At 57.7% G+C, this 20,199-nt stretch overlaps 6 protein-coding genes across 6 annotated transcripts; 2 read left to right on the forward strand and 4 right to left on the reverse strand.

Moving 5' to 3' along the window:
• Positions 1–349: 349 nt before the first annotated feature.
• Positions 350–2,047, forward strand: BO86DRAFT_367390 (putative MFS transporter; the record flags this gene model as incomplete). Its single annotated transcript, XM_025670151.1, has 3 exons — positions 350–680; positions 737–1,043; positions 1,111–2,047. Exons 1-3 carry the CDS (start codon positions 365–367, stop codon positions 2,045–2,047), a joined length of 1,560 nt encoding a protein of 519 aa, XP_025525029.1. The 5' UTR covers positions 350–364.
• A 92-nt stretch (positions 2,048–2,139) lies between these two features.
• BO86DRAFT_319143 (aryl-alcohol dehydrogenase) lies at positions 2,140–3,345 on the reverse strand (the record flags this gene model as incomplete). The annotated part of the gene is made up of 1 exon (XM_025668238.1): positions 2,140–3,345. One exon carries the CDS (start codon positions 3,343–3,345, stop codon positions 2,140–2,142), a length of 1,206 nt encoding a protein of 401 aa, XP_025525030.1.
• A 512-nt stretch (positions 3,346–3,857) lies between these two features.
• Positions 3,858–11,006, reverse strand: BO86DRAFT_436606 (uncharacterized protein; the record flags this gene model as incomplete). Its single annotated transcript, XM_025676023.1, has 3 exons — positions 3,858–9,459; positions 9,736–10,415; positions 10,470–11,006. 3 exons carry the CDS (start codon positions 11,004–11,006, stop codon positions 3,858–3,860), a joined length of 6,819 nt encoding a protein of 2,272 aa, XP_025525031.1.
• A 1,901-nt stretch (positions 11,007–12,907) lies between these two features.
• Positions 12,908–14,209, forward strand: BO86DRAFT_402162 (3-deoxy-7-phosphoheptulonate synthase; the record flags this gene model as incomplete). Its single annotated transcript, XM_025673832.1, has 3 exons — positions 12,908–12,989; positions 13,073–13,852; positions 13,938–14,209. The coding sequence occupies 3 exons, from the start codon at positions 12,908–12,910 to the stop codon at positions 14,207–14,209; spliced, it is 1,134 nt and encodes a 377-aa protein (XP_025525032.1).
• An 821-nt stretch (positions 14,210–15,030) lies between these two features.
• Positions 15,031–16,537, reverse strand: BO86DRAFT_402163 (uncharacterized protein; the record flags this gene model as incomplete). The annotated part of the gene is made up of 4 exons (XM_025673833.1): positions 15,031–15,126; positions 15,194–15,265; positions 16,347–16,358; positions 16,439–16,537. 4 exons carry the CDS (start codon positions 16,535–16,537, stop codon positions 15,031–15,033), a joined length of 279 nt encoding a protein of 92 aa, XP_025525033.1.
• Positions 16,538–17,987: 1,450 nt separating this feature from the next.
• Positions 17,988–18,917, reverse strand: BO86DRAFT_402164 (sulfotransferase family protein; the record flags this gene model as incomplete). The annotated part of the gene is made up of 2 exons (XM_025673834.1): positions 17,988–18,712; positions 18,806–18,917. The coding sequence occupies 2 exons, from the start codon at positions 18,915–18,917 to the stop codon at positions 17,988–17,990; spliced, it is 837 nt and encodes a 278-aa protein (XP_025525034.1).
• Between the last annotated feature and the right edge of the window lie 1,282 nt (positions 18,918–20,199).

Genomic DNA, 20,199 nt, shown 5'->3' on the forward strand with positions numbered 1-20,199 from the left:
CAAACAAGCTGGACACCTTGAATATCCTGGCTATGTTGCATATAAAGGCTAAACCCCGAGGCCCCCGTGCAACGTGGGGGTTGAGAACCAGAGCAAAGCCAGAATGAAACGGCATCATGACGGGGGATCGACAGCGGGGAAATCGGCCCATTTGCCTCGGTTTTTGTCATCTCCGACTCGACTCCTGCTGCAAGTCGGCAAGGGCTCATGTCGTACCATCAGCTTATCAGGCTCGTGGGGGTGGCACTGCATTGAATGCACTAGTGATTCCCCCGCATTTGTCGGTGTTATATGGGGTAGATCCTCCCCCTCCCCCTCCCCACCATTCCCCAGATTTCTCTCATCCACACCCCCATCCAGCATCATGGACAATGACATTAAGCCTGCTGCACTTCACATCGAGGGCTCTGACTCTGCATCTCCCGACTTTGACCCCGTCCCCCGTCCGCGCATCCCCCTGACCGAAGAGGATGGCCAGAAAATCAAACGCAAGACCGACTGGGCGATCCTGACCATCCTGATCTGGGTGTATTTTCTGCAGATTTTGGACAAGACCGTCCTGGGGTTTGGAGCCACCTACGGCATGACCGAGGACACCCACCTCACGGGCAACCAGTACTCGCTGATTGGGTCGATCGCTCCCATTGCCCAGCTGGCCTGGCAGCCATGTTCATCCTGGCGTGAGTACAACGACTAAACAGTGGGTGGGTGATAGGGTGATAGCTGACCCCCATAGTCATCGTCAAGGTCCGGCCCCGGATCCTCATGCCCAGTCTATGTCTCGGCTGGGGCATCGCACAGACCTGCATGGCCGCCTGCCACAACTTCAGCCAACTCCTCGCGGCGCGGTTCTTCCTCGGCCTGTTTGAGGCCGGATGTCTGCCGCTGTTCTCCATTCTTGTGGCCCGATGGTATCGTCGGGCTGAGCAGCCGATCCGTGTGGCGGCCTTCTACTCCACCAACGGCTGGGCGACCATCATCGCTGCGGCGCTGTCCTACGGATTGAGTCAGATCCAATCCGATGCCTTGAAGGGATGGCAGATGTAAGTTTGCCTTTGACCCCCAAAGCATTCAGACAGCATGGCAATGCTGACTTAACTTCTGCGGCAGCATCTTCCTCTTTGTCGGCCTCCTCACCATCGTCACCAGCCCGATCATCTACTGGCGCCTCGACAACGACATCGAGACGGCCCGCTTCCTCACCGAGAGCGAAAAGGAACAAGCCGTCGAGCGACTGCGCGCCAATCAGACAGGCACGGGGACCCGGGAATACAAGATGAGCCACCTGGTGGAAGCGGTGCTGGAGCCCAAGACCTACCTGTGGATCGGGCTGGCGCTGCTCCTGAACATCGGAGCGTCGGTGACCAACGTCTTCGGCCCGCTGATCCTGAAGGGGCTGGGGTTCGGCACCAACCACGTGACGCTGCTGAACATGCCCTTCGGCGCGGTGCAGGTGATCATCATCCTGCTGGCGAGCTACCTGGCCCAGAAGGCGAGCATGAAGGGGGTCATCCTGGCCGCGTTGGTGCTGCCCGTGGTCGCCGGGCTGGCGATGCTGTATGCGCTGCCCCGCGATAGCAGTGCCAACGGAGCCCTCATGGCCGGCTTCTATCTGCTGGCGTTCTTGTTCGGGGGCAATCCGTTGATCGTGGCGTGGATTGTCTCCAACACCGGTGGCACGACGAAGCAGAGTGTCTGCATGAGTTTGTTTAATGCCGCGACCTCGTCGGGCAACATCATCGGGCCCTTGCTGTTTGATGCAAAGGATGCTCCGACGTATCGGCCGGGGTTGAAGGCGTGTCTGGGGATCTTTGTGGCCTTGGTGGGAGTGACGCTGTTGCAGTGGGCGAATCTGGTGCTACTGAATCGCATGCAGGAGCGACGGCGCGTAAAGAATGGCAAGCCGGCCAAGCTGCAGGATCTGTCGATGCGCAGTGGCGTACTGACTGAGGGCGATGGCGCGCCGACGACGACGGAGGAGACCGGCGAGCAGGGGCTGATGGACTTGACGGACCGCGAGAATGACGAATTCATTTATGTATACTAGCATGTCCCTTATGATACACACAGTGTGACTTTCTAGCGACCAAGATGCCTTCCAGTCAGATACCTCCAACAACCAAGATACACCCCCCAAACTTAAGCATACCCGACAGGCCTCTCGAACTTCACAAAATCGACCACCCCAGCATTAGCCAAAGACATGCCCTCCCGCCCTGTAACCCCAGGCTCCTCGCCCAGCATATTCTGCGGAAAACCCAGCTCCAAGGGCTTCACCCCCTCCAAAAACCTAATCTGCTCATCCGACAACCTCACCTCCAACGCCTGAATATTATCCCTGAGATGCTCGACCTTCCTTCCGCCGACGACAGGGAACACATTGGGATATTTCGCCAACACATACGCCAACGCCACCGCCGTGACCGACTCGATCCCCAACTCGGCCGCCACCTTCCCCAGCGCCTCGCTCATGCGCACCTCATCCTCGCTCTGCGCCCCACTGCCCATCATCTTGCGCAGCCCCTCCCCACTCTCCCGCCGCGCGGCCATGGCTTTCTGTGTCTGGAACTTCCCCCCGCCGAGCACATCCCACGGCGCGACGGCCATCCCGAACCGCCGCGCCATGGGGATGACCTCGCGCTCCAAGTCGCGGTGCAGCACGTTCCAGCGGCCCTGGTAGACGCTGAACTGCGTCTTGCCCTGCAGGCGCGCGTACGTGTTGGCGGCGCTGACCACCCAGGCCGGCGCGTTGCAGATCCCCAGGTACAGCACCTTGCCCTGCTGAACCAGCGCGTGGAGGCTGTCCATCACCTCCTCGATCGAGGTCGTGCTGTCCCACCAGTGCACGTACAGGATGTCGAGGTAGTCTGTGCGCAGCTTGGCCAGCGAGTCGCGCACGCTCAGGTGCAGGCTGCGCCGGTGGTTGCCGGCGAAGTTGACCTTCGGGTGGGAGGGGTGGTAGCGGCTTTCCGTTGCGAGTGGTTCTTCTGGGGAGGAGGTAGATGCGGGAGGGTTGGGTGCCTTGTACAGCCCCGTGTACTTGGTCGCCACCACCAGGTGGTCGCGCACCCCGCGCACGGCCATCCACTCCCCGATCCACCGCTCCGACTCCTCGTTCTGGTAGTTGTTGGCTGTGTCGAGGAAGTTGCCCCCCGCGGCCAGGTAGGCGTCTAGCAGCGCGAAGCTGGCTTCTTTGGTCATGGACCCTAGTCCCCCGGACCAGGCGGTGCCGATGGACATCGCGCCTAGTTGGAAGGGGGAGACCCGGATGCCGGCGGTCGAGGAGAGGGTGCGGTACCGGCCTAGGGCGGTGGGTGGTGGAGGGGCCGGGGCGAACATGTCCATTTTGTTTCTCTGTGAGTGTCTGTGATCAAGGGTGATTTTGGTGTGTTGTGTGAGGGTGTTGGTTGGGATATAGATGGGTGGTTGTGGTGGTGGTTGTTGTTGTTGTTGTGGGTATGGTGAGGAGGAAGGGAAACTTAGGGCTGAGTGAGAGAGAGAGAGAGAGAGGAAAAAGAACAGGAGACAGGCTGCGGGCATGCGCCTTCTTATACCCCCCCATCCTCCTGCTGAGCCCTGATCGGCGATAATCAACGCTACTTGTTTATGGATCGGCTGGTTTTATGCGACATTAGCTGAAGTAACACCCTACACGGAGGTTCAGCTGCTCCACCTGCTCCCCCGACACCTAGTCTGGTGATGTACATGTAGCAGCATTACTGACGGAGGACGATAGATGAACGAGCAAAATCAATTGAATGCTATCTGAATCCAATTCCCATCACCGATACTCCAAATCATTACGCTATCATACAAAACACTACATGTCATCTAGTCCATCCTATAGGACTGTCATCCTAAGCTAGTCCATTAACCATCCCCTTGACATTCTCCCACACATTGCCCGACCGCTGGAACACCTTCTCGGCCATGTAGCGCATCTTCTTGCCCGTGGGGCTCGCGATGAAGCCCGCGTCCACCAGGAATTGCACATTGCGGCGGACGGTGGCCTTGACATGCTGGCGTTGCGAGGGGGTCACCACACTGGCATCGGGCAGGACATCGCCGCCGCCGAGCCGGCCGTCGATCGCCTCGAACACCTGCATCACCGGCCACAGCGGATGGCCGGTGGCGTCGCGCTGGATGGCCTGGTGCAGGGTCTCGAGGTAAGTGGCATGGTCCACGGCGCGGAGCGGGTACTGCAGCTCGTGGTGGAAGATGTCCCAGAACTCGCGCTCGGTGATGCCGTCGGTCATGAAGGTGACGGTGCGCATGGCGTCGGCGGGGCAGAAGGCCTGGTGGATGGTCTCCTCGGCGACGCGCGTGCTGCTGGTGACGAACATCCACGAGCTCTCGCCGACGTCGCGGCTGTAGCAGCGCGCGTCCACCACCGCCGACGCCAGCCGCCACACGAAGTCGTCCGTGTTGGCCACCCCCTCCTCCGGCGTGCCCAGGATCAGCCCCGGCTTGACGATCGCGAACTGGCTCGCGTACCGCCCCGCGAACTGCTTCACCAGCAGCTCCGACACGTACTTGGTCTGCGCGTACCCGTTGGCGTGCGCCACCTCCGCCGCGATCTCCCGGTCGTCCTCGTCCGGGTGCCACCGGTGCCCGCCGGAGACGTAGACCAGCCGCGGCCGCGCCGGCGAGCTGACTGCCGCCTTGATCAGCTCCGCCGTCGAGTCCACGTTCGCCGCGCGCAACACCTCCGTCCCTGCGTTCCAGTTCACCGCGGCCCCCGCGTGGATGATCGCGTGCACCAGCCCGCCTTCGTTGGGGCTCTCGCCTGTGAGGGAGGCCCATTGCTTGGGCTTGAGGCCCAGTTGCGGCTGCGCGAGGTTGCCCGCCCACACGTCCAGCTTGGCCAGGTAGTCGTCCGCCCACCACTGCGCGCGCACGGCGGCGTCCTTGACGCGCATGAACGCCTCGGAGGGCGTCGCGGCGCGCACGTGCGCGATGACCCGTCCGACGTCCGGGCGATCGCACAGCTGGCGCAGGATCTGTGTGCCCAGGAAGCCCGTCACGCCGGTGACGAAGACGGTCTTCTTGACGGGACTGCGTGTGATGATTGACTTCATGAGCGCGGTGGCTTCCTTCATCGCGTCGAAGGAGGAGGCCGGGGATGCGGTGGCGGGGGCAGTGCCGGTGAGCTCGGCGTCGAGGAGGGCGGCCAGCGAGCGCACGGTCATCTGTCCGTCCAGGATGCGTGAGACGTCGACCTTGACGCCGTAGGTCTGCTTGAGAAAGCTGGCCAGGCTGATGACCTGCACCGAGTCGATGCCCATTGAGGCGATGTTGAAGTCGTGGCCCTGCAGCGGACTGCCGCCGCCGGCGTCGTCGCGGCTGACCAGGCTGGCGATCTTGTGGCTGATCGCCAGCGCCTTGCCCTCGTCCGGCCGCAGTGCGGACACGGTGGGCTCGTTGCGCTTCACGCCCATCGTCGGCGGGAAGTCCGCCGGCAGCTGCGCCAGCCACGTGTCCACCGTCTTGCGGTCGATCTTCGTCGACGACGAGCTGGGGATCTTCTCCACCACGATCCAAATCACGGGCACCATGTGCGCGGGGAGGGTCTCGATCATGGACCGGGATAGCGACGGCAGATCGAAGCCCGTCTTCTCGAGCGTGGGAGCAGCTATTGGGGCGAGCTTGTCACCGGTGGTGGCGGTCAGCTCGAGCGTGGCGATGAGCTTGTTGGCGTAGATCCCCTTCTTGGGGTACGAGACGATCGCCTGCGAGACCGCGGCCGGCAGGCAGAGGTGGTACTCGATCTCGCCGAGCTCGACGCGCTGGCCACGGATCTTGACCTGCGTGTCCTTGCGGCCGATGAACAGCAGCGACCCATCGGCGCTGTACCTGACCAGATCGCCCGTCTTGTACAGCCGCTCGCAGCGCGACCAGGGCAGCCACGCGGGCCGCGGGATGAACGCCGCGGCGGTCTTCTCCGCGTTCTTGAGGTAGTGGCGCGCCAGCGTGTGGCCCTCGACCAGCAGCTCGCCGATGCAGCCCACGGGGGCCAGCTTGTTGTGGTCGTCCCGGTCAGTCACCCAGCAGGCGCCGCCGACGGCGGTGCCGATGTCGTTGGGCGCGGTGCCGGGCACGACGCGGCGGTTGGACGAGCTGCAGACGCAGCACTCGCTGGGGCCGTAGCCGTTGACGAGGCGGACATAGGGGGTCCAGGTGGCGACGTGGGTGGCGGTCATGGCCTCGCCGGCCAGACAGAGGGTTTCGAGGGTGGGCACGGTGGTCGGGTCGATGGTGCTGACGAAGGAGGGGGTGAGCACTGCCCAGTCAACGTTCATGCGCGTTATGGCCTCGGCGATGTTGCCGCGGCGCTCGGCCTCCGAGGGCACGCATACGCAGCTGCCCTGCACCAGCGTCGACAGAATCTCCAGCACACTCGCATCGAACGTGTAGGACGCAAACTGCAGCACGCGCCGCCCCATCTGCAGGCCTTCCTTGTGGGCGAGCGCCCCCGTGCAGAAGGCCCGGTGCTCCACCACCGACCCCTTGGGCGTGCCCGTGCTGCCGGAGGTGAAGATCACGTACGCGGCGTTGGACGGCGCCACGGGCGTCTGCGACATCTGCGGCATCGACGCCTGGGCCATGCCCGGTCCGACGGCGATCGCCTTCTCGACGAGCCCCGGGCACCGGCCCAGCTGCTCCTCCGAGCATAACATCACATGCGCGTTGACCTCCTGAACGACCAGCTGCATGCGGCTGGACGGCTGCGACGCGTCCATGGGCACGAACGCGCCACCTGCCTTCATGGTCGCCAACATGGCGACGATCGTCCACATGGACTTCTCGAAGCACAGCGGGACGAACACCTCGGGCCCGACCCCGGCGTTCATGAGGTGGGCGGCGAGCTTCGAGGAGATGTGATCGAGCTCGGCGTAGGTGAGGTTGCCGTCCCAGGCGCACACGGCCGGGGCAGTCGGATTCAGCATGGTGTTCTTGGCGATGAGATTGTGGACGCAGTCCTCGGTGGCGTCGGGGATCGTGCGGTTCCACTGCAGGAGATCGCGCATGTCGCGGGGGCTGATTAGCTCGAGGTCGGCAAGCGTGCGGCTGGCGGGCTCCTGCGCCAGCTGTTGCAGGACATGCTCGAGTTGCTGCACGATGCGTTCCACCTGGCCGCGGGGCAGAACCGCGTTGTCGAAGTGGACGTGCACCAGGACTCCCCCGTTGGCGGAGAGGCTGCACTCCAGCGTGAGGGCCACGGTGCTGAAGCTCGCGCGTGGGGCCGAGAAAGGCTGGATCAGGCTGGCCTCGGGCACCGAGCTGGCGGGCTGGATGACAAGCAGGGTCTGGAAGCTGCACGCAGAGGGAGCGTTGTTGCAGACTCGGGCAATGTTCTGCAGGCCATAGTTCTGGTAGGGGGTCATTTCCACCGAGTGAGCATGGACGGCCTTGAGGTAGTCGGTGACGGACTGCTGGGGCTCGAGGTGCGCCTTGATGGGGACCGTGGCGATGATTGGTCCGACCACGTCTTCCACACCGCGAACAGATGCATTGCGTCCGCTGACGGTGCAGCCGAAGACCGTGTCGGGGGAGTCACAGTAGCGGGCCTGGAGTAGGGTCCAAGCCGCACGGATCAGAGTCGCGGTGGTGAAGTCCGAAGGACCATTGCGGTGGATCTTGAGGTGATGGATGAGCAACTCGTTGGCGAGAGGCTGATACGTAGCCGAGGGGAGAGTGGGAAACGCGATCAAGTCGCCTTCAGCCAGATCGTTCCGCCAGTACTTCTCCGTGGCCTCGTCATTGTTCTTCTCCACCACGTGCTGGACGAAATCCCGGAACTGCGGACGCGCAGGGGGCACACTGCCCTGCAGAGCGTCCAGGAGGTCATTGAACAGCATCTCCAAAGACAGACCGTCGTAGATGGCGTGGTGGATGGTTAGGACGAAGCAGGTCTTATCTGCAGCGGCGACGATAGCGTGTCTTGTGAGAGCATCACCCATGTGCATGGGGATCGCCTCGTCAGCCTGGAGATACTCCTCCAACTCGCTACCGTGGCTCCATTGGATGCGGTCACGACCGACCATCTGCACGGTGCCGTAGCGGTCCGTCTCCACCATCCTCGTACGCAGCACGTCATTGTTCGCAACGACAATCTCCCACAGCTCCTTGAAGCGGTCCACGCTCAGGTTTGCGGGCAGCTCAAGCGTGTGGCGGGCGATGTAGGACCCGGGGATCTTGGCCGAGAGAGCCATTAGACCAGTCTGCAGCGGTGTGCACGGATACGCATCTTGGATGAGCTCTGCATCCTTGAATCCACTGGCAGCCTGCACCTCCGAGCGGATGCTCTCCTCGTCGTCGCCGAGAAGCTCGAAGGGCCTTGCAGGTGGAAGCTCAGTCGAGGAGCGACCCGGCACCATCACCTTGGCCATGTCGCGCAGCACGAGATTGTCCATGATCTCGCTGACCTGGAGCTGGTAGCCCTCGGCTCGGCATCGCCGCACCAGGTTCATCGCCTCGATGGAGTCGCCACCCAAGTGGAAGAAGTTATCCTCCACGCCGATCTCCGCGGGCGAGCAATGCAGGATCTCAGACCACAGTTGCTGGAGCTGCTTCTCATCCGCAGTGGAAGGCATGGTGCGCGTAGACTTTGCCGTACCTCCGGCGAGGGCCGCCAGCGCGGATAAGGACAGACCGGTGCCGAAGGTCGTGATCATGCGTCGGTCCGTCTTACCCGAGGCTGTCAGGGGCATGTACGCGAGCGGGATGAACGCAGAGGGAACCATGTACGGCGGAAGTCTCTGCGCAAGCTCGCTGTTCATCTGCGAGGCGATGCCCGCGATGTTGGGATGATCCTCAGGCGTAGCATGGAAGGGGTGCTGGAACTCCGGGCCGAAGCCACTCTGGCTGGAGATGAAGGCAACCAGCATGGCCTTGCCCTGTGGGTGCACCATCGACACGGCGGTCTTGACCTGGTTGTTGATGGCGCGCATGTGCGCCTCGATCTCGGTCAGCTCTACTCTCTGCCCACGGATCTTGACCTGCAAGTCCTTCCGGCCGATCAGGTGAATCCTACCGTCGTCGCCGTAGCGAGCGAGGTCGCCCGTTTTGTAGAATTGCCGGGTGATGCCCGGTTGCTGTGCCCACTTGGGGTCCTTGATGTAGACGGCTTGGGTACGCTCGGGGTCGGCCAGGTAGCCATGCGCCAGGGTGGGACCCTCCATAATCAACTCTCCTGCTGCTCCGATCGGAACCAGCCGGTCGTGGTCGTTCGCATCGACGATCCACGAGAGAGCGCCGACAGCTCGGCCGATGCAGCTGCGCGGTGTGTCCGTGACCATGGGTCCGATCATACAGACCGAGCACTCGCTGGCACCGTAGATGTTGATCAAGCGAGCGACGGCAGCCCAGCGGTCAATAATGTCCTGGGCGACTGCTTCACCAGCCAGGATGAGTGTCTTCAAGGTAGGAGCATCCTCTGTCCTGAGAGAGCGGGCGAAACTAGGGGTGAAGATTGCCCAGTTCGCATCCATGGAGCGCAGGGCAGGACGGATATCGGTATGACGATCGTGGTCTGAGGGGATGCACAGACACCCACCGAAGATGAGGGTGGTGAATATCTCAAAGGTGCTAATAATGAAGGTATAGGCACCAAACTGCAAGGCACGCGTGCCCTCGTTGATGTTCATGGCAGGACCATGGTGGAGGGCGCTCGAAGCCACGGACGCATGCTCATGAACCACACCTTTGGGCTTGCCTGTACTTCCAGACGTGAACATGACAAAAGAGATGTCGTGTGGCTGCGATCGCGACTCGAACTCGACATCCGAGCTCGTCTCGATCGTCTCAATGAGAGCGGCGTCTACTGTGATCACCTGCGGGGCGATACCGGCCAGCAGCGCCTGGTTGGCCTCGGAGGTAATGACCGTCGGGGCCTCTACGCTTTCGACAATTGTCTCGATACGCTGGCGTGGATGGCGTGGGTCTAGAGGCACCCAGGCGGCACCGACCTTCCACAAGGCGATCATAGTGATGATGGTCCAGCGGGACTTTTCAAAACAGACTGGAACCAGCTGGTTCCGACGCACGCCGACTGACTCCAAATAGTTTGCTACACGGCATGCGGTCTGGTTGAACTGGGCGTACGTCATCTGGCCATCCCATGAGAAGACGGCGGGGGCATTGGGGGTACGCTGTGCAGCCTCTTCGATCAAACGGTCGACGCACACTGCACTCCCCTTCGGAAGGATGCGGTTCCACGCTCCAATCTGAAGCGTATCCAATTCACTTGGGTGGCACAGAGTGGACACCGGCTTGGAGGGATCAGAGCAGACAGTATGTAGGATATCGGCGAAGGTATTAGCGATATACTCGGCCTGGGCTTGCGAGACCGTGGGTTTGTGGTATATTAAGTCTAGAGTGGATAAAGAGGGATCAATCTGTAGGACGTAGTCAAACTAGAGAGAGAAGTTAGTGACCGAACAAAACCAATATGCAAGGAAGAGACATACAGTCTTGTCGCCGACAATCTCATTCTCAGAGATTTCAGCCTTGGAAGTTGAGTCCCGCAGCCAGATTGCGGTATTACACGGCTGTGGGTCCAGACTGGTGAGAACCTGCAAGGCTTCTGGAAAAGGGAGCAGCAGGTCCGCGGTTTGTGGCCCTTCTTTCAGGGTCTGCTGTGGAATCGAGAGAATGGAGACGTCTGGCTCCAGCCGTACCCGGCACAGAGCTGCGTCCGTCACTTGTTGCTTCACGTTGAAGGGTTGGAGACCGATGCCCCCGTAAGTAATGTCATCGGAGCCAGAATAGGAGCGCAGCATGGCAGCCCATGCCGCTTGGACAAGATCCAAGGCAGACACATCGTGCTTCTGAGAACATGCTTGCATCAGGGATACATCGAGGTCGATCTCTAACTTCCCCAAGCGAGATTTGGTCCGCCGTTTCGAAAAAAGACCCGTGGGGAGGTGTGAAGGCGTCACGTCGGTGACCAGCTCCGTCCAACGCTGACGGAGCCGGTCGGCATCATCCAGGATGATGGACGGCATTGTGTGCTCAAAGAGGAGAAATTAGACAAAAAAGAGTGAGAAGAGCAAGAGCCAGCAGCAAGGGGATAAGTCGGGCAGGAAGAACACAAAAAACGCAAGTGGTAAACGCGACGCGCAAGAAATTGAGAATGAAAATCGGAAGATAACGTGGGGAATTGAGAAGATGATCAGGAACAAGAGGAAGAGAGAGAGAGAGAGAAGAGAACACGGTCAACAATGCTATTATGTGTAGCAGGATTTGGGGCTCCATCACCTGCATCTACGACAACTCTCGACCACGGCCTGTTAGGGGCTCTATCATATCCCCTTTGAGGAAATCCCGTGGGAGGAGCCCGAAGCGAAGCAACCGCGCTGGACCTGACCCAGTAAGCTGAAAAAGCAGGACTCGAGGTGAACTCCAGTTCATCGTCCTCGATCCAACCAGCCGTCTCGAGCATCAGGACTAGGGAAATCTCAAGGCGGCTAGTCTAGATGTAGAATGCAGGGCGATGAACCCTCGATCGGAAAGTGTGGATATAGCTGTTTAGTGCCTGATGTTTGGCAACATGGTGATGCCGCGCGAAAGGTTGACGAGAGGTCCTCATCGATGCGGTGGATGTTCGATCATCCTGACGTGGGCTGTGGGCCATGAACTGTGGACGGTGGAGTCTGCTTGCTCTGCCATTCCGTCTTGATCAGATTCAGATGTTCCTGACCCATCCAGCGGCAAATTGGCAGATTGTCATGATCAGCACTGGGAATAGAGACCCAGTCGGCTCAACCCGTGTGTTTTCCTGGTGTGTATTTGTATTCCTCTCGTGGTACAGCACGAACCACAACAAACAGATCGAGGTGTTTCAGCTCATAGATCGCAGGTGAAACGATGGCATGGTGGTTCCATGGATTCCGACTGCATGCTTCCGGAAGCCGCGGTGGAGTGAGCCATGAATGCGAGCAGGAAGAGATTGTGAAGGTGACAGTGAAGCAATTCCGAAATTTCGCTTATCGGAGCGCGGCTGCACGGGGCGATCTTGCATTCTTCGGGTTTAGCTCCGGCGGGTCGGGCGGGTCCAGCGGTAATCTTGGCGCGGTATTGTCCGTATCGCTTGCTGTATGAAACAAGATCTCGGTATGTATTGTTTGATACGACGTTACCAGCCATCCAAGGCAATATCAATCCTCGAGATCTTCTGCCCTCCACTTCTCGAAACCCACTGCAACCCACCACCATCACGCCTGCTTCCAACATGGAAAATGAAGAGCTCAAATGCTATCCACTCTGGGATTGCAGTGCATCCACGACGATCATCGGAGCACGTCCCGACGCTTCCTGATTCCTCCCACGCTGCGAGAAAAACAACCGAGACTCAAGGTTTTTCACTCCTCCATTCTGAATCTGACTTTGATCGACCGTCCCAAAGCTGTGGACCAGTTCAGCTACCTTCCATACGAGACGGACTGAAGGAGACACTACCGCAATACGTGATGGAGTCCGAGTATCCATCGCTCGGAGCTGTTCGTACAGTGACGATTCGACGACGTAGCGGGTGTGGACCGAGACAATCACGATAGAGTATTCCAATTAAACTTTCCCCCCTCTCTCTGAGCTGCGGCAGGAGATAGACTCTCAGCAGGTCTGACATTCACGAGCCGCACTGACACGGAAAAAGATCCTGTTCAGGTTCGGTGAGAGGGTCAGGTCGACGAGAGGGGGAGAGGCGGGATAGCAGGGAAGTCGAGTCGGAGTCCCCAGCAGGGTATATAGCACATGGTGTTGTTCCAGACGGTTGTGAAGATGACCCAGTAATCTATGTTGTTCTTTTCTTGTCCCATTGTGTCCCAGTGTTGTGTTGTTTCCCTCTACCTAGCGCTCCAATCTCAATATTTCTTTGTTCCTGCTTTCCATACATACGCATATCAAAATGCCTAGCCTCACATCCACCCCCGTGCTGGATGCCACCAACATCGACCTTCTGCGGAAGAAGCTCGCTGAAGATGTCCGAGGTTAGTAGCCTGAATTCTTCTCAATCACTCTTTCTTCTCTTCCTAAAAATGTGATCATCTCTAACCCCCGATTCCCCTTCTAGTGGAGAAATACACCCCCCTCGCCCCGCCCGAACTGGTCCAATACGACATCGGGCTGAGCGCGCAGTCCCTGCTGACGGTGCTGAACAGCCGGATTGAAGCACGCAACATCATCCGGCAGGAGTCCGACCGATTGCTCGTGCTCGTAGGCCCCTGCAGCATCCACGACCCGGAGAACGCGCTGGAGTACGCGGCACGCCTGCGGGGGCTGGCCGCGGAGCTGCAGGAGGACCTGTGCGTAGTGATGCGGGCGTACCTGGAGAAGCCGCGCACGACGGTGGGGTGGAAGGGGCTGATCAACGACCCGGACGTGGACGACTCGTACAACATCAACAAGGGGGTCAAGGTCGCGCGGAAGCTGCTGACCGACATTACCGACCAGGGGGTGCCCGTCGCCTGCGAGATGCTCGACACCATCTCACCGCAGTACACGGCCGATCTCATCAGCGTCGGCGCCATCGGCGCCCGCACGACCGAGTCGCAGCTGCACCGCGAGCTGGCCTCCGGGCTGTCCTTCCCCGTCGGCTTCAAGAACGCCACCGATGGGTCCGTCGGCACCGCCGCCGACTCGCTGAAGTCGATGCGCGGGAAGCATCACTTCATGGGCACCACCAAGCAGGGCATCATCGCCATCACTAGCACCAGCGGGAACCCCGATGGCTTTGTCATCTTGCGCGGCGGGAGCCGTGGGACCAACTATGATGCCGAGAGTGTCAAGGCGACGAAGGCGATGCTGCAGAAGAAGGGGGAGCGGGAGGTCGTCATGGTGGACTGTTCCCATGGTATGTCTGGAGTCGTCAACTTACATCACTACCTACATGTCAATCTTGCCTTGGAATGTATGTTCTCGCTAACGCAATCGTCCAGGTAACTCCCAGAAGGACCACCGCAACCAGCCCAAGGTCTTGCGCACCATTGAAGGGCAGCTCCGACAGGGCGAGAGCGGCATCATCGGCGTCATGGTTGAGTCCAACATCAAGGAGGGCAGCCAGAAGCCAGCCGCGCGTCTGGAGGGTTGTGAGAAGGGTGTCAGCATCACGGATGCCTGTATCGATTGGGAGACCACCGAGTCCTCACTGCGCTCGCTGGCCGATGCTGTGCGCGAGCGTCGGGCGCGTGTGGCGGCTGGGAAGCAGTAAACAAGTGTTTTAGCCTAGTCTTTTTGGCGTATGGTGTCTTTGTTCTTCGATAGTAATATATAACCAAGAGTGTGTCGAACTAATGGTAGTAGTGATTTGTACATGCTGCAGCAAAATGGATGAGCCGGGTATATATTCATTTCGAGGAAGTAGCCGCCGTATGGACTGATTATTAGTGTAGACATGCTGATCGGGCATGAATCGTGCGGCTTCGAGTTGCTCTGGCCAGGCCCGCTGACTCGAAATCATTCGTATCTCGAAAAGTCTCATCGAAGCCAGTCAGCTTGCAGCTAGTACGGACACAATAATTCGCAGCTGGTGAGGTGATGTCGACTGGTCATGCCTCTCAGAAGAGGCGTCGGTATCACACCCAGCCAACAACCCGGCACCAGAACTTCATCTCTTTATACCATCGAAGAACCATTCGACATGGCGACTAAACAAGATCTTAGGCATCGCATGCGTCATAGATGAACGTCTACAGACATGGATCCCAACGTCTACGTGGATATACCCAGCTAGATCTACAGTCATAGTGGATAGAGACGGGAAGAGTGCAATCGTATGACATGCCCTATCCAACGAGGGATAACCTATTGACTAGAATCTCAATCCACCGCAGCAAGTAATTCCTCGGCAAGTCCTCCTCGGCAAGCCCCAATTCGTTCCCCGGTGCCCTGCTTTGCCCTCCGAGTGATCTCCAGCCACACGATAGCAAGTGAGAGAGGGAGGGCAGAAGGACTCGGTCGCGACCGCTTGGGTCCACCCTTCGCCGAACCCTCGGGAGTCCGTGGTAGCTCTCGGCCGGAGCTGACGATCGTCTAGCAGAGCCGGATGAGCGAGATGTTGTTGTTGACCTCGCCGTCATTGACGGGGTCCACGTCGCCATCGGAGGTCAACGGTTCGTCGTTGTCGCGCTGATCGGTTAGCCACGAGTCGTTGACGCAGGTAGGCAACACAATACCGGGAAGGGAGTGAACTTACCTTTTCTTTCTGATCGCGGGAGTATGCGTTAATGCTGTTTTTGATGGGCCGGAAGTGGGGTTTCCTTACACACTGGCTGGGTTAGTAGGATCTTACGGTGGTGGGTGGGATACGTACAAACTATGTTAAGGCACATGCACTCAGCATCAGCCATTCCTTGTCAGTATGACTTGGGACTTACGCTCTGCTGTTTGTAAGCGTGGATTTCTCTCATGCCTCGACTTCAATTGGACTTACCAGCTGGGTACCAGGCAAGGCCGAGAGTTAGCATGTGCAGATGCTAAGGCTATTCTATTAGGGTACTCACAAGCTGTTCGATGTTAGTATATACCAGTACGCTGTGGGGAGAGACTCACGCTCTGCATTGTTATTAAAAGTAAGGATGGGATGATCAGCTATTCGATAGGATAAGAATACTCACAACCTAATCATAGTTAGCGGGGAAGATGACCTGCAGCAAGTCCACTTACATTCTATTTTATGTATGAGTATCAATACTCCATCAGCCATTCGAGTAAATAAATTGTAGAAACTCACGTTCTGGGTACATTAGCTTGGCATGATTCTAGAAGGGAGGGGTAAACTCACATTCTGATGACAGGGAAAGAACCACGTCAATGGAGGTCAACCATTACCGGGCAAAAGAGTACATACCACCTGTCGGTGTCAGTCACGTCAAAGAGCAAGAATAGGTGAAACTTACAGTCTACAAGCCAGCCAGTGCCAAGATCAGCAGCCGGATCTTAGACCAAGTCGACACAAGGGTACTCACGCCCTGTGTATATTAGCAACTTTCAATAGCATAGGTCAGAGGATGGATTGGCATACATTCTACACAAAAGTTAGCGGAAGGATCAGTACCACCGAAAGAAGAGAGACTCACATTCTATCCCAGCAATCAGTCTTACACTGCACGTCAACAAGGCTATACAAGATCAAGAACAACATACAACCTAAGCAGCCATTTAGCGTCAACATTTCCCAAAACGGTAGGTAAACTTACAGGCTTGAGATGGGCGAATCACACAGTCGTCAGCACGCGCAATGAACGAATATTACCACCGCAGTGGAGCCTGATACATACATCCTGCCCGTCTTGTCAGCCCCTCCGGCCCCTCGAGACACACTCGACTATGCACCAGGGTTGACTTACCACTTCACCATTCTATGCAGTAATGATGAGCAAAGAGTTAGTTTGAGCAGACCCTTCCTAGTTCCAGGTTGACGCAGCCCAGCGATCCTTACCTCAGTCAATTCTCTTCGGACAATGAGCGGGTGCGTCGGAAGCATGGGAGCGGCCATGCAGCCGACGAGGAGGGCAGTGGACCAGAGTGCGAAGCGCATAATGATGGTAATGAAGCAAAGATGGTGGATAAGTGAAACCGGAGAAAAGAGTATATCAGTGAGAATGGAGCTCAAGAGTCAGTTGATGTGTTTGAGTCAACAAATTAGGAAGACAGAGGGAGAAAAAGAGGGTCAAGTGATGAGGCAAAGAGAGAAAGAGAGTGGAAGAGGGAGGGAGGGAAGGAGAAAGAGAGGTTAGGGGGAGGAAGAAGCAGGTGGTGACGGTGACAGTAGGCGAAGAGCAAGACAAGGGAGGGAAAGCTAAGGCAGATTGACTGGGGCAGTTCTGGTGAACTCCTCTCCTGAATCTCCTGGACTCTGGACTGTGGAGTGAGGGCCAAACGAACCGGTTTGCCGGTGCTTTTTCCCGGGGCTCCACCTTTTAGTCTTCCAGTACCGACGATCAGCGGATCGATCGACAGGACCCAGCGGCAGAAATCAGGATCGAGATGCGGGAACGCGGAAGATAATGATGAATCCATGGCCAGTCAGGGTCCTTGACATGGGCAGTCTTTGCGGTTTACTGTTTAGGGCAAGACGTGGCCAGAACCCTGACATCACCGATGGGGCTCCACCACGAGGTTGTTTCATCTCGAGACCACCTATCCACGAACCACTAACTTATCTGTGTTTGTCGATTGATATTGTGTTGATTTGTGAGCTTCAACGCTTTATAATATCTATAATGAATAATTACATGCGGTCGGCTTTAAACAACACTCCTATTCTTCCATCTGCAATGCAGTGCAAGAGATGCTCTCACCCAGCAGCGAGTCAGGTGTCTCCACACTGGCGATACAGCATATCCACCAGCTCGACGATCGATGGATCTCGGCCTCGAGGTGATCTTCCCCGGATACAGTAGGTGGGACCGATCAGATCAGGGTCAACGCAACCATGTTTCCTGAATCCTGATTGAAACAGGGTTCCAGCGGAGGGCCAGAGAAAGAGCTGTCCAAGCTTGATGGCGTGAAAAGTTTACTTGACATAATATTACTACCAGATCCAGGATATAGCATATCAATATCAAGTTCGGTCACAGAAAGGCTGCATAGGGCAGAAACCAGCGGGCAAGGACCGGTAAAACACCAGGCATATAGATGCAGCGTGCCATGATCCTCACAGTGTCTAAGTCAACTCCGGGGGCAGGTAGAGACCTTTTTTCTTCCTTTTTGTTTTTCCATGTCGGAGATATATTTTCTTTTTCCCGTTTTCGTTTTTCCTTTCTTTCCTTCTTTTCCCATGCTTATTCTTTCCAAATTGCCGCCGATCGTCTCAGGCCAACCGCGGGTCGGCAAAAATCGATCGGGAATCGAGCGGTTCATCGTCAAACAACCATGATTGAATATCCATGATCTATGAAACACAAAATCATCTATGTACAAACATCTCAAAGCAAAGACGTGCAAGCCCAAAGTATACACAACGAATTGTAATTACCCCCCAAGATCTACACCCACCGCGGCACACGCAACCACACCTCCCTGCCATGCCTGGCTGCCAAATATGCCACCGCAATGCCCAGCCCGTAGCACGTCATCTTCTTCAAAAACCTCCCAAACGCGCTGCGTACCACCGCGGCCGACTTCTTCTGAAAGATCGCCTTCTCGTTGGCGCGCGGGAAGGGCGTGGCCGGGACATCCTTTCCCAAGAAGCCACAGAGGGGCTCCCAGCCCTCCGCGGGGTTCCACTCGAGCAGACGATCGCGCGGCACGGCGCTTCGGACGCGATCGTAATGCTCGCGGAAGGCCTGCTTGCCATTGCGGGTGAAGTCGCCGGCGAACATCGCGTCGAACCCCAGGCGGCACATGCGGTTGCCCGCCCCGAAAGTCTCGGGGTCGATCCACCCCAGCAGCGTCGCGAGGGGGCTGTAGGTCTGCGCCATGATGGTCTGCTGCATCGAGGCATACCAGGCGTCGACGTCGCGCAGCGTCAGCACCACTTTCGCGTCCGGGTAGGCGGCGACCAGCTCCTCCACGAAGACGGCAGCCGGGAAATCCGTGACGGCTTCGACGTGGCCTAAGAGCTGGTCCCAGTCGGCGCGCGTGAAGGGGCGGCCGTCGTGGTATTTCCCGTGGAAGGCCTCGGCCCACAGCACCGCGTCCTTGGGGTTTTGCATGATCGAGGTCATGTGGTAGGTCTCGTAGCCGAGTTCTTGGAGTGCGAGCCATGTTGCTGGCGGGTTGTTAGTGTTTGTTGGAAGGGGATAGTGTCGCAGGAGGAGTGCGAAAGCAACCGTGCATTGGCGCTGGAAGTGTGGCAACTTACACAATGTTCCCGTGCGGCAGAGTCCAAGCACAAGGACCTGCATCGGCTTCACACGACGGCAGGTCCGTCGATCAATGTTGGTTTGCACCAGCACACTCTCGGTATCCTTCATGGTGACGGAAATACAGCACAACAATAATCAAAGGAGTGACAGTGATGGAACAACCTCGACCAGACCTATCCCCCTCGAAGAGTGCCAGAGTTGTACTACTTATTTTGCCTGTCTATACGGATCATCTCTACAGACTCCATTTCTGCGCTTGGCACATTCCCAAACCACACTACACAGGGTGTGATAATCTTGCACCCCTTGCAGAGCCCAGAGACCCTCAGCGGAGAGTAGGTTCCGAGCACTGCCGGAGAAGGGAGGTTCGTGTCGAGACCCTAAATATCTAGAAAGTATAGAGTACCGGTGGTTGCTTTGATATGAAGGGCTGGCAGGGAGTGCAGCGCAGGGTCCAGGAGATTGTGGGTTTTGTGTCGATCGTGAGGGTACGTATATGTACAGGATATCCACGATATCCAGAAATAGCAGAACTGCGATTGACGATGAAGAGTTTGGCGGAAGAGTTTCGGAAGGGGAATTTGGCCATTCACTGAGTAAAAAAAAAAAGAGTGGAGTCTCCAGGCCGCGGCGGGTGAAGAATATCAACTTCCCGATCGGGGAAAAGCAGCATGTCCCGAGCCCACGGTACTTCCCGATCTATGCCCGAGACTCTTCCATGGATGCTGAAATATCTTGACAACACCTGGCACACAATGAACCTTGCAATTAGAAACGAGACATGCGTCAATGCAGTCACCGACACATGTAGTTCCTGGTCAAGTCCGAAAACTCGGCATATCTCTAGCGTATACTGAGTACTTGGCAACCTGCAGAAAGAACTACTCAAACAGTAATCTACGCGACCCTGTTGGAAGCCGAGCAGAAGTCCAAGCTTCTCCCCTGCCAGGGAAATTAAGCCCATGGGCTATGAGCCATGAGCCATGAGCCATGACGTAAACCAAGCCAAGGCCACGATGAGATCCACAGTGGGTCGATGAGCAAGATGAGGGAACTCTATCTAATCGCTTACCGTCACGGTCACGGTCATGACTGTATCAAAACACAAGCTGCCAGCTGCCATACTAGCCCTTACAGCCATTGCAGCCCTGAACACGTCTTGCCACTTTATTCACGAGGCAATGAATGGGCCCCAAGGTTGATCCTCAGGGACAGCAGCACACCCAGCTCCGTGCTGGGTGTCCACACACAGGAGGGGATCAAGCCGGAAGCATAGCCGGATCCGGAAAAGAGAGAAAGAGTCTATCAGTCAGTCAGTGAGTGACCTAGTGAATGAAAATTGCCAGGCACGAGAAAAGAATCTCACTCTAGAGCTCTGAACTGCGAAGCT

This window comes from Aspergillus japonicus (assembly GCF_003184785.1).
Source record: "Aspergillus japonicus CBS 114.51 unplaced genomic scaffold BO86scaffold_49, whole genome shotgun sequence".
Lineage (NCBI taxonomy): Eukaryota > Fungi > Ascomycota > Eurotiomycetes > Eurotiales > Aspergillaceae > Aspergillus > Aspergillus japonicus.